The sequence below is a fragment of the Panthera uncia genome (genome assembly GCF_023721935.1).
Source record: "Panthera uncia isolate 11264 chromosome B3 unlocalized genomic scaffold, Puncia_PCG_1.0 HiC_scaffold_2, whole genome shotgun sequence".
Lineage (NCBI taxonomy): Eukaryota > Metazoa > Chordata > Mammalia > Carnivora > Felidae > Panthera > Panthera uncia.
In genome coordinates this window covers 5,343,880-5,357,268 of record NW_026057583.1, presented here as the reverse complement: position 1 = coordinate 5,357,268, position 13,389 = coordinate 5,343,880, and the positions used below count along the sequence as shown (strand labels likewise).

Sequence of the window (13,389 nt, the reverse complement as noted above, 5' to 3'; positions counted from 1 at the left end):
TTCCGGGCTTGGCCTCCAGCCACCTGCTGCGGCCACCTCCGGTCATCCCAAGCTCTGCCTGGGGTTAACTCTGAACCTCGGCTCCCACGACTGCCTGGACAGCCAGGCTTCTCCCCTCCAAAATTCTGCCCATTTAAGCCAACTCAAGCCCTCGCTTCTCCTGACTTCTGCAGAGCACTTACGACACTTCAAAGTTCACGTACAACCTAACAGTTATGTAGGATCGGATTGGTTACTAATCGGTGGTATTCTAACCAGTCCGCAGGCTCCTGGGAGCAGAGGACACGCCCTGTAATTCTCTCAGCTCTGTCCACCTCCGTCCCATCACCTACACCTCTTCTGTTCACATGGGTGTTAAAGTGGCACAGAGATGGGGGGCGGATCCTGGAGAGGTGAAGTCCTTCCAGAAACAAGTGCCAAGTTGTGCGAAGGCGGCCCCGAGTCAGAGAACGCCTTCCTGCTCCTTCCTGCTCAGTTTAATGGTGTATCGGGCAGAGAGGGCAGAGCTGTGCCAGCCACACAACAGTTACAATCTCAGAACTGCCCCAGACTCGGAAGTTAGCTCCTGGCTCCCCTTTTGCTCTTGTTCCCTTCCTTTTCTGTTCCTCCGAGCTCAGAAGGAAAAGATACTGCCCCCGAGGCCTATCAACATGACTGGCAGAAACAGACAGGCACAGAAAGTCGAGTTATTCCTAACAGAAAGGAGCACATAGAAATTCAGTAGATGGAGCACAGCAGACCGGTGTCAAGGAAGGAAGTTCACTCCATCTCCGAGAAGTCACAAAGCTGTCGTGAGGCTAAAATAAGGCAAAACAAAACAAAACAAATGTGAAACCCAGATCATGGGCAGACCTGAGGCTTCTGGCACGTGAGTCGTTTCTGAGAAAGTCAAGGTCTATCGTGTTCTCTTTATTTTTTTTTTAATGTTTATTTATTTTTGAGACAGAGAGAGGCAGAGCATGAATGGGGGAGGGTCACAGAGAGAGGGAGACACAGAATCCAAAGCAGGCTCCAGGCTCTGAGCTGTCAGCACAGAGCCCGACGCGGGGCTCGAACTCATGGACCATGAGATCATGACCTGAGCTGACGTCGGACGCTTAACCGACTGAGCCACCCAGGGACCCCTCATGTTCTCTTTAAAGAGAATATAAAACATCACAAGCTGATTAAGCAGAAATAAACATCGGTTAAAATTCAGTGTGAGACTGTGCATATACATTTATCTTTCTTGCTTTTAAAAATCTCATTTATTGGACAGTAAAAAAGCACAAAAAGAGAAAGCCATTATAACACTGAGAACAAGAGAACGGAGACTGGACTAATTTCTGTGAGACGGTGCACATGGGCGCTATTTACACAAACAGCAACAGACACAGCACTCAGAGGACGTGGCCATAGGTCAGGCAGGACCCACTCCTCCCAAAGTGACCACAAAAGGCAAAGGAGAGACCCAGGAGCTGTCATGCCCTCACTCATAAACACGCACCCACAATAAAGATTCATCAAACATCCTAGGAAGCTAAAACACAAAATAGAAGGACTAAGGAGGTGGAGATGATCCAGCAGGAAACTGAGATAATTCAGAGAATGGGGAATTTTTTAATTCTAATTAGTTATCTCAGACAAATTCAAGAAGATAGTTGCATCTATAAAATAACAACAGACAGCTATGGAAAGAAAGCAATCAGAGATTAAGAAATAATACTTGAAAATTAAAATTAAGGGGTGCCTGGGTGGCTTGGTCGGTTAAGTGTCTGACTTCGGCTCAGGTCATGATCTCACGGTCTGTGAGTTCGAGCCCCGCATCGGGCTCTGTGCTGACGGCTCAGAGCCTGGGGCCTGTTTCAGATTCTGTGTCTCCCTCTCTCTCTGCTCCTCCCCTGTTCAGGCTCTGTCTCTCTGTGTCTCAAAAATAAATAAACGTTAAAAAAAATAAAAAAGAAAGAAAATTAAAATTAAGAACACCAAAATTTAAAAATTCAGGAGAGGGGCGCCTGGGTGGCTTAGTAGGTTAAGTGTCCAACTCTTGGTTTCAACTTAAGTCATGACCTCACGGTTCATGAGTTAGAGCCCCGCATCAGCACAGAGCCTGCTTGGGTTTCTCTCTCCCTCTCTCTCTGCCTCTCCCCCACTCTTCACTCACACTCTCTCTCTGAAAATAAATAAGTAAGCATTTTTTTAAAAAAAATTCAGGAGAAAGCCTTAAAGTGGGAGAAAAAGGCAAAGAAATGAGGAAAGTAAAAGAAAAATCTGTTTAAGAAACACAGAAAGCTGACATATGACTTTTACTATTTGATTAACAGTAATTGTAGAAAGGCACAAAGAAAAAGAAATAATCTAAGATACAAAAGATAAAGATACCAGTCTTCAGAATGAATGGAGGTCATGGGTGATGAGCAGAACAAGGAAAAATATTTTTAAACTTGAAATTCAAACCATCAATCAAATATGAGGGTAAAGACATTTTCTAATGTATAAAGTCTTTAAAAGTTTACGCCCTTAGATATTTTCTAAAACAAACAAAAAAATTACTTGAGAATATACTCTAATAAGATGGGAAGGAAGGAAGGAAGGAAGGAATCCAACAAGAAAACAATGGGTTCAAGCAACAGCTCTAACTCAGAAGTAGAGTAAGAGAAACCCCAGGATAATGGCTATGCAATGGGCTAGACCAGAGGGAACAGGGGGCTATAGAGTGCTTTCAAGAAAATGGATTTCTTTTAACAGACAAAATGAAAAAGAATCTACTAACAAGATAAAGGCATATTCTTGTTTTGCCAAAAAGGAAAATTAAAGGCAATCAAAAACTCCTTGAAAAAAAGAGGTAAATTAGAAATGTATACTCCAAATAGGAACAGACTAAAGCATGTCATGATTTTGAGCAATTTTAGAGCATAACAAAAGAGAAAGGATTTGGTAATGACACTTGAAACATTCTCCACCTAGCCACACATATCTCATGACAGAATTATATATCCTTTTCATACAACCATACAACTCGGTTCTACAGTGAATACCACATATATAACTGAAATATCGTAAATACTATTTACTTAAAATCCAAATTTGGCAGTCAGCCACAGAAAATGCTCAGTAGACTCACTGTAATTATAAAACAGAATACAAATATTATGAAACTTGACAATTTAAGAAAAATGATACAGGAGTCAGAAATTAGCAGATATGGGGCTCCTGGGTGGCTCAGTTGGCTGAGCAACCAACTCTTGACTTCAGCTCAGGTCATGATCCCAGGGACATGGGATTGAGCCCCACATCATACTCTGCACGAAGTGTGGAGCCTGCTTGGGATTCTCTCTCCCTCTCCCCTCTTCCCCTCTCCCCCATTTGTGTTCTCTTGCTCTTTTTCTCAGAGAAGAGAAGAGAAGAGACGAGAAGAGAAAGGAAGAGAAAGGGAGAAAGAAAGAAAGAAAGAAAGAAAGAAAGAAAGAAAGAAAGAAAGAGGCAGATGGACAAGACAAAGTGAGTACAGGGCACTAATTTCCTCATCTTATTTGGTTGGGAAGTCAAGCTATGGCGTAAGGTTGAAATTCTTTACCATACATTGCTTTTCCGATAAATTTCTAAATTATAAAAAAGGTGCTGTGTCATTAAGAATAAATATGCCTTGTAAAAGAAAATCGTTGAGAGAAAGGCATCATTTAATACCTTTCTTGAACATGCACTATAGCAAACACAGTTCTCATCACAGCACATTGATGTTTTCGGCCATGATCCATTGGTTGGTCACAGAATCAATAGCAGGTTACTTACAATCAGCACTTTTAAATAAAATAGAGTATATTAAAGTTCACAGTGTATAGTAACAATTGTGAAACACTGGGCTGTGAAACATTTCATATATGTGTGTATTTGTAGGCGGTAAAATGTATTTATTACTGAGGGTCATGGTCTGCTTTTCAACTTTTCTTTCTTCTGAGGCCAGTTCTCAGTTGTCACCCTTTTCTGTCACTGGCTCTACGTCTGTAGAGCTACTCTTCCCACCTAAAATTTATGAACTCTAATCTACAGGCAGACAGAATGAACTTTATTTTCCCCATGCCACTCCAAATTCTGCACCAACTCCTACGTGCCTCGTGCTGAGTGACGTTAAACCCCTATCTCTGAATTCTGAAACCACAGGTGACTGCCCTCCTTTTCCAGTGCTACCCTTCATCCGACCAGTTCCCAGGTCCTGCTGATTCTCACTGCACTGACTCCGGTCTCCCAAATGCTGCCAATGTGCTTTTCCTAAAGGATCTATCAAACACATGTGTTGGGGAGCCTGGCTGGCTCAGCTGGTGGAGCTCGGCGCCGTGAGTTCCAGACCCACCATGGGTGTAGGGATGACTCAAAAATAAAATCTTTAGGGGTGCTTGGGTGGCTCGGTTGGGTGGCTGACCCTTGATTTCAGTTCAGGCCGTGATCTTGTTGTGGTTGTGGGATCAAGCCCCGCGAGGAGCCTGCTTGAGATTCTTCCTCTCCTCAAAGAAATAAAATAAGGTCTTTCAAAAACAAACAAAACAAACATGTGAAGCACTGAATGTACCCTTTACACACCTGTTTAAACATTTACAACAGGCCTACAAGGATGACGTCATCCCTTTAATGGGTAAGGAACCAGACCCTGGGAAAGACTAGGAGACTTGGCCACGGCCCCATACGGCTAAAATACGGTGGGGCCAGATTAAATCCAGATCTGTGGCGCTCCAAAGGCCGGGTCCAATTGTGCCCTTCCCTCTCTTACCAAAATACTCCTGCACGTGCCATCTTCCCTTCCCCTGACAAAAGTCATCTTGGACTAACAAGTGCATCTCAAACATCTTCCTACAGCACAGCCCCTCCCCCGAGTTTCGACATCACGCATCTGGGAGCACTGCGAGTCTTTATTCACGAGTCTGTTGCCTCTTGCAGACTCTCCTTCAGAGCAACGACCAGACGGTTTTCATCCCTGCAACCCCGCACACTGGAAAGTGCGGACCACAGCGTGCGTTCCCACGCGCAAGCTAACCCGCTAAGATCGGGCACCTGCGAGCGAGGCTGGGCTCCCGTACCCGTCTGCGCGCACAGGGCACCCGCCAGCGCCTCTCGTAGGTAGCAGCTCGGACACCTCGGTGCGCCAGGACACCCCAGCCCCGCACACCTACGTGCAAGGAGATGGGGAGGGGGGGGGGGCTTGCTTTGCTCCACTAACCCAAGGGGACCTTGCACGTAAGGAATAGGTGGCTGACAGAGCGGGCAGGGCGATGAAGGAACTCTGGCGGCGCAGCTCGCTGCAGGCACCTCCAGGAGGGACCGCCTGCCGCTCGCAGGGAGCTCGGGCGCCCGTCAGAACCAGGGAGGGAGGCGGGGGGCGGACCCGTCTGGACGCGCGGACCCGCCCCGCCTCCCCGACCCCGGGGCAGCGCGCGGGGACAGGGCACCGGACGCCCGTCGGAAGCGGCCACGCGCTTCTCCGCCCGCGTCCCTGAAGCGGCTGGACTCCCGCTGCGCGTCCACGGCTCCCGGCCACTCGCGGGGACCCCCTTGCTCCGCGCCCACCGCTCAGCCCGCCAGAACTTCCTGCTTCCACCCTGCTCTCACCTCGGCGGGCCGCCATCCACCTCCACCCTGGCCCTCCTCGGCCCGGGACCCCCTCTTAGTGAGGGGCCCGGTCGGAGGGTCGTGCGCGCCCCCGGAGAAACGTGCGCGCGCCCGGGATCTTCCTGGCTTGTGGGGGCGTGCGCGCGCCCGGGATCGTCCTGACGGCACGTGAGGGGGACGTGCGCGCGCCCGGGGGATGGCCCCGGCACCCGCGGAGGGGACGTGCTTGCGCCTGGGAGGGGGGGAAGGGTCCTTATGGCACCTGCGGGGGCGCACGCGCGCCCGTGCCGACGTGCGCGCGCCGGGGCCTGCGCCTGCGCAGAGCCGCCAGCCCAGAGGCGCAGGGCCGTTCCGTGAGTGGAGCGGCCCGCAGTGCTGGCGGTCCCCGCGGTCTCGCACCTTCTGGGCCAAGAGTTGGGACTGACGCAGCCGCTCCTCGGCGCTCATCGCCCGCAGACGCTGCTTCAGCTCGGCCCGCAGGCTCCGCTTGGCGCTGCTCACGGCCGTCGCCGCCGCCATCTCTCGGACCAGCCCCGCCCCTGTGCTCGTCCCCGCTTCCGGGTCGTCGGAGCCCCGCCCCCAGCCCGCCTCCAGCCTCCCGCCCGTACCCGGGCTCTGCGCTGCCAAGGGGAGGGTCCGGGCTCGGCGGGGACCCGGGGGGTGGGGGTGGGGTCCGAGGTCTGCGGGGCACCGGGGTGAGGCTCCGAGCACGACGCAGTCCAAGGGAGGGTCCGGGCTCGGTGCAGCCCCCGGGACGGATCGGTGCAGCCCGGGGCGGGGGGCGGGGGGGGGGGTCTGGGCTCGCTGCGGGCTCCGGAGCAGGGTCGCTGGAGGGCGGCTGTTGTCCGGGCTCAGCGCGGCTCTGGGGAGGCGGCTCCTCCGCCCTCCTTGGCCGAGAGCGAGTGGCCGCGTGGCCCCGGCTGCCCGCGCGGCCCTGGCCCATCGTGGGCTCGGGGAGAGGGGCACAGTCAGACCCTAGCGCCAGCCTAGATCCTGGTGAGTGAACCTTGCGTCGCGAGGGGCTGTGTGGGGCCCGAAAAGAGCGCCCAGGCGGGCCGGTGAGAAGTACGCAGGATGCGCAGTCCTGCTGGTTAAAGGGACAATTATTTGTTGTTGGCAAAAGCATTTTACACCGTTTTCGTTTCCAGTGGGTCGGAGGAAGGCGGTTTATTACCGAGGGGTAGGACGGGCCGTTGATGCGTCGGCTGACTTTCCCACACCAGATCAGCGTGTTCACCTCTGGAGAACTCAGGGACCAGAGTAAGTTACCCTATTCGCGACACGTTCAAGGTCCAGCAGTATTTTCACTGTGGGACGCCTGGTGCCCGCTCCTCCTGTGAAAGCGCTGTTCCTACAGGAGCAAACACGGAGGAGACGGAGACACCCGAGTTTTCTTTGCTCGCAGAGCGTTTACCAGCAGTGGGAAGCGAGAAGAGGGTAATTCAAGGGAGTAAGTAGGTGTGGAGAGAGACTCTTGCCCTCACACGTTGACATCAGAGGGCCCTTGAAAAGGTGACAGGGCTAATTTAACGGATAAAGACATTGAACTGTAAAATAATTGGAAGTGTAGAGAAATTTTAGTAAATTTTGTGTTAATCAACTTTTCTAAAGTTCATCCAGAAAAACAAGCATTCAAGAACAGCCAGAAAGGGGCCCCTGGGTGACTCTGAGTTAAGCATCCGGCTCTAGATCTCAGCTCAGGTCTTGATCTCAGGGTTGTGAGTTCAAGCCCCACATTGGGCTCTGTGCTAGGCATGAAGCCTACTTTTAAAAAATGAATAGAATAGAATAGAATAGAATAGAATAGCTAGGAAAACACTGAAAATGAAAGGCCCTTGGGGAACTGGACCTTCCAAACCTTGAAACATACTATAAAGCCTCTATAATTAAAACAGGAGGGTACTGCTGCTTAAACCCACAGTAGACCACACAACAGAAATGACCTGAAGCCATATGGAAGTTTAGAGTATGGCAAAGATGATATCTCAAATCACTGGGGCAAGCATGATCTTAGTAAATGGTGCTAGAACAGCTGAACAGCCATTTTTTGAAAGATAAAATCATGTCCGTACCTCACACCATACATAAGAAAAACCACATGGATTAAGGACCAAGTGTGGAAACTGGGACTATACCAGTAGTAGAAGAAAAGGACAATTCGTCTTCAACCACCGTTTAGGGAAAGGCATCCTCACTGTGACTCAAAATCCAAAGCCAATAAAAGAGAAGATTGAGACATAACTATATGACAGTTTCTTATAATTTTTCGTAGCATAAAAAGCCATACACAAAATTAAAAGACAACTGACAAACTGAGAGAAGATCCTTGCAACATAAACCACAGACCAAGGGTTAATTTCTCTTAATTAAAAAAAAAAAAAAAAAAAAAAAGTTTGGGTTACAGGGCAGTTAAACCAGAAAAACAAATAACAGGCACCCAGACTGGAAAGAAAGAAGTAAAACTGTCTCTGCATATGCCATGACCTCATATACCGACGTCCTAAGGGATCTAACTCGTTCGTTAGGACGAATAAAGTGGAGCCCAGCAAAGTTGCAGGATACAAGACCAATATACAAGCACACCTCTTCCAGCCTGACACCCTTCATACTAGATGTATTGCTGGCTCTTCCAGTTCTACAGCAGCTCCTAGCCTTTGGATTCAGATTGGGACCGTGGCTCTGGAGATTTTGGACTTGCTGACCTCCATAATCACACGAGTCAATTCTTTATCATAAATCATGTTATAAGTAGATATCTCCTGAGGGACCTGGGTGGCTTAGTCAGTTGAACGTCTGATTCTTGATTTCAGCTCAGCTCACGATCTCACAGTTCATGAGTTTGAGCCCCACATTGGGCTCTGTGCTGACAGCATGGAACCTGCTTGAGATTCTTTTTTCCCCCATCTCTCTGTCCCTCCCTGCTTGTGTTCTCTCTCTCTCAAAATAAATAAATAAACTAAAAACATTTTTTAAATAGATATCTTCTTTTGGTTCTGTTGTGCTACATATACAGCTGAACCTCAAACAACATGGGGATTAGGGGCACTGATCGCCACACAGTTGACTGTCTGAAAACTTAACTACTAATAGCCTACCATTGATGAAAGCTTTACGGATCATATACACAGTTATGAACACCTAGTTTGTATGTTACATGTATTACATACTGAATTCTTACAATAAAGTAAGAGAAAAGAATTATTAAAATCATAAGAGAAAATACATTTATTGTACTGGACTGTATCAAAAAAAAATCCATGTGTAAGTGGACCCACACAGCTCATGCCTGTATTGTTTAATGGTCAACTATGTATTCATATATACAACGGGAGATAATATAAAGAGATGCATATGTATATTTCATGATGCATTTAATGTCAAGTATATATAATAGATTAGGTATATATAACAAGATATAAGGTATACATAATAAAAATATCTCTCTTATTGATTCACTTTCTCTAGAGAACCCTAAGATTTTTATAATAACATAAATAGTCTGAAATATAAAAAACAATTTCATTTGCAATAGTATCAAAAAAATATTCAGGAATAAATTTAACAAGTGTCAGAGTTTTGAAAACCACGTGACATTGTTGAAAGAAAACAAGTATAAGTTAAAGGACATCCCACGTTCATGAATTGGAAGGCTTAATATTGTTAAGATAGCACTGCTCCCCAAATTGATCTATAGAGTCAATGCAATATCTATCAGACTTGGTTTTTTTGCAGAAATCAATAAGCTGATTCTAAAATTCTTGTGAAAATGCAAGGAGTCCAGAATAATCAAAACAGTCTTGAAAAAAGTGAACATAGTTGGAAAACTCACACTACCCAACTTGAAAAGTTACTACAAAGCTACGGTAATCAAGACATTGTGGTCCTGGCATAAGGAAAGAAAGATAGGTAAATGACAGAATTCAGAGCCCAGAAATACATGTCCACATTTATGGTGAATTGATTGTCCTGGAAAAGAATGCCAAGATGATCCAACAGAGAAAGAATAGTCTATTCCCAGAAACATGGTGCTGGAATGTGGAAAACAAGGAAGTTGGGCTTTTACCTAACGCCATAATCAAAGTTTAACTCAAAGTAGATCAAAAGCCTAAAAGTAAGTGCTGAAACAAAACTCTTAGAAGAAAACATGGGCACAAACCTTTATCACTGTGGATTAGGCAGTGGTTTCTTAGTTTTGACACCAAACACACAAGCAACAAAAGAGAAGTAAATTGGACTTCATCCAAATTGAAAACATCAGTATGTCAAAAGCACATCATCAAGAAAATGAAAAAAATATAGATTGGGAGGACTAACAAATCATGTATATGATAAGGGAGTTGAATCCAGAATACATGAAGAACTCTTAACAGCTCATCAATAAAGATAATCTAATGTAAGAATGGGCAAAGACTTAAATAGACATTTCTCCACATAAGATTAATGTCTGATAAGCGCATGAAAAGATTTCAGCAGCATTAGTCATTAGAGAAATGCAAACAAAACAGAGAAGAGATACCATTTCACACCCACTAGGGGGGCTATAACCGAGAACGGAAGTGTTGGTGAGGGTGTGAAGAAAGGAACCCTCACAGTAACGGGAATATGAGACACGACAACACGGATGGACCTCAGTAAAAGGCCAGACACAAAAGGCCACACACTGTGTGATCCCATTTACATGAAATATCCACAACAGTCAAATCTACAGAGACAGCACATAGATGAGTGTCTGCCTGGGGCTGCGAGGGAAGGAGGGCAGGGTTTCTTTTGGGGGCGATGACAATGTTCTAACATTAGATGGAGGTCATAGTTGCAAAACACTGTGAATGTGCTAAAACCAAATAGACTGGACGTTTTAAAAGGGTGAATTTAATGTCAATTACATGTCCTTAAAATAAAAAACAATATAAAAAAAAGTACGTACACATAATCTGCTCATTTCTGAAAGACAAAAAATGAAATAAACATAAACCAGAAACCAAGCTTGGGTACCTGTAGGGAATGGGTGAGGACGGTGGGGGAGAGGGGGGAGGGGATGTTCCTTTGATGACACCTGTCTGTGTAGCTCTGACCCTCCGAACCATGCTGACCACGTCTGCATACACACACGCACCCGTTCGTACAGCAGGAACAGGGCAAGCCGGCACACGGAAACTGAAGTGCATTGTACACGATTAACAATTACAACGAATGCTGGAGAAGAAAAGAACTAACTTAAGTAACTGTGGAAACAGCATTTTGATTTTCTGTAAGACTAACGACAAAAATAGCTTCACACAAATATGGCCACTCTAGTTAAGACATTTGTTTTTCAAAGGGTTATAAATTAGTAATTGTGAAACTGCTTTATCTGTGTTCTAGAATTGAACAAAATAAGTAAACGCATTGTAGATGATGAGAGTCCCAGTTTCTCCCTATCCCGAAAAATAAGTAACAAATAAGGAATGAGGGAAGGTTGGAATGAACCTTGTTGTGTTGGGTTGGAATTGGAAGTGTCCATGTAAATTCGCGATTTTAAGTAGATACAGAAATGCATAGACACAGAAATAGAGATGTGGGTTAGATACATATGCTTATGTTTCCTAGTCCTGTTCCTGAGCAGACCTGGAAGCAATGACCCTCCATAGCAGTGAAATCTAGCATCCAGATCCTGGTTTCCAAATGTCATTGTCCAACAACAAAAAATAGGGCTTCCAGAGCTGAGGCAGGACCAAGGTGGACCTAGAAGATTTAGTGGTGCCACAGAGTAAGGGGGTGACCACAATGGAAGGGAGCAGGTCAGGAGGGGAGCCGGGACCCAAATGGGGGTTCCCAGTGGGCAAAGCTGGGACAGTTTGAGCAACAAAAAAATAGTCTTACTTTATAACCCATGGAATAACATAAATATCCGTAAGTGCCTCGTGATTGATAAATGAATACTGATCCATAACGACAACAAAACAGAGGCATAACCCCTTATCCTAGAGCTCTCATTAATAAATGTGAAAGGAACTATGGAAACGGAGAATCACCGTTAGGCAAACACTGCCCTTCTAATCAGCAGGCAAGGACCATTAACGGGCTTAAAACCAGTGGGCAAGAGAATAAGAAACCAAAAGAACATCTCTGTGGTCTTGAACCATCTCCCCACAAGACAGTACAGGTTAACATGTGACAAGAACATGTGGCCCCTCCGAGGACACACTGAAAGGACACAACTCCATTCACGTGGTATTTCCTCCCAACAGGAAAATCAGGAAAACCTCAATCATGAGAAAGACATCACACCCAAATTGAGAGACGTTCTAGCACACACCTGACTGGTGGTCTTCACGAGTCTCAAGGTCACGAAAGACCAAGAAAGACGGGATTGGAGGAGAGTGAGGAGACACAACAGGACAGTTCAATACAGTTGGCTCTCCTGGGTCAGCTTCGGGACCAGAGAACGGACGTTAATGGGAAAACTGGTGGATTCAGGTAAGGTTCGTACATTAGTTAATGGTGGGGTATCGGTGTGCGTTTCTCTCTTTGGATAATTGCCCATTACATTGACGATGTTGTTATTGGAAGTTGGACTCAGAGTGTATGGGAAGTCTATTTTTATGAATTTCCGTAAGATTAAAATTCAAAAGAAAAGGTAAAAAAAAAAAAAAACCTGTTAAATAAGTAAACTTCGTGCAAGCCTGCGATGGGAGAGATCATCCTGTGAAAACAGTGGAAATTTTATTTGACCCAAGTGTAAGTCAACAAACATTACTAACCGCCTGTTGCATCAGGCCCTAACTGATCTCCCAGCGATCAAACTCTCCTCCCGCCTGGTCACAGCACTGCCAAACACGGCTTCCTCGGAAGGAAAACCTTCTCACCCCATCACTGTCCCTCTTGAAAATTCCTTCGGTGGGGGCGCCTGGGTGGCTCAGTCGGTTAAGCGGCCGACTTCGGCTCGGGTCACGATTTCGCGGTCTGCGAGTTCAAGCCCCGAGTCGGGCTCTGTGCTGACAGCTCGGAGCCTGGAGCCTGTTTCAGATTCTGTGTCTCCCTCTCTCTGACCCTCCCCCGTTCATGCTCTGTCTCTCTCTGTCTCAAAAATAAATAAACATTAAAAAAAATTAAAAAAAAAAAAAAAAAAGAAAATTCCTTCGGTGCACACCTGTCATGGGAACACAGCTCCTCTCAGCTACCTGGGCCGCACCTGCACAGCCCTGAAGCTTCCCACTCCCTGGCTCAGCCTCTCTGGCTCAGCGGTTCATGCTTCTGGAGCCCCCCGGGGGCAGCTGAGTGCACAGTGGTCCTTTTTATTCACCAGAACTCACAACTCGTCCTAGGAAAGCACCATATGACTTTAGTGTTTTTAAGAAGAAATACTTTGAGAAGCCACTTGGGTGATAGAGTGAAAGCCAAAATAATAAAAAGACGGCTCCTACCTCACCTGTCTGTGTCAGATGGCCAGAGGACTTTATGTCGCTTCCCAGAGGGAAGGGGGGGGGTCAGTAAGTCACATGGAAAGACAGGGTTGGGGAGCTCACACAGTTAGTTCCCCTCCCTGCATTTGAGGGGAGAGAGAGGGAGGAAAGTCCCTGGAAGCCACGGTGGGGGGCAGGGAGGACTTTGGAAAACGAGTGTCTGAGAAGGGTTTTCTGGGTTGTGTGCTCTTGGACGGTTGGCGTAAACCCTCCCTCCCTGTCTCCCTGCCGGGTTATTCAGTGGTCCCTGTGGCACGGCCATGCGGGTAGCTTCTCAGGGTTAATACAGGACTGCTTGGTCTGGGAGATGGCAGAACTGCCGTTGTAGCTGGAATAATACCACTAACCACGGCCAGCGCCTCCCGCG

At 46.9% G+C, this 13,389-nt stretch overlaps 1 protein-coding gene and 1 long non-coding RNA gene across 2 annotated transcripts in view; one reads left to right on the top strand and one right to left on the bottom strand.

Moving 5' to 3' along the window:
• MTHFS (methenyltetrahydrofolate synthetase) overlaps positions 1-6,140 on the bottom strand; it is a 37,730-nt gene extending 31,590 nt beyond the window's left edge. Inside the window, exon 1 of the mRNA XM_049614375.1 lies at positions 5,980-6,140. Within this exon, the coding sequence (XP_049470332.1) occupies positions 5,980-6,099 (120 nt within the window). The 5' untranslated portion in view covers positions 6,100-6,140. The remainder of the gene's footprint in view (positions 1-5,979) is intronic.
• A 120-nt stretch (positions 6,141-6,260) lies between these two features.
• Positions 6,261-13,020, top strand: LOC125910838 (uncharacterized). The gene is made up of 3 exons (XR_007454189.1): positions 6,261-6,576; positions 6,729-6,840; positions 11,808-13,020. It is a non-coding gene; the product is annotated as an uncharacterized LOC125910838 (long non-coding RNA).
• Positions 13,021-13,389: the final 369 nt, after the last annotated feature.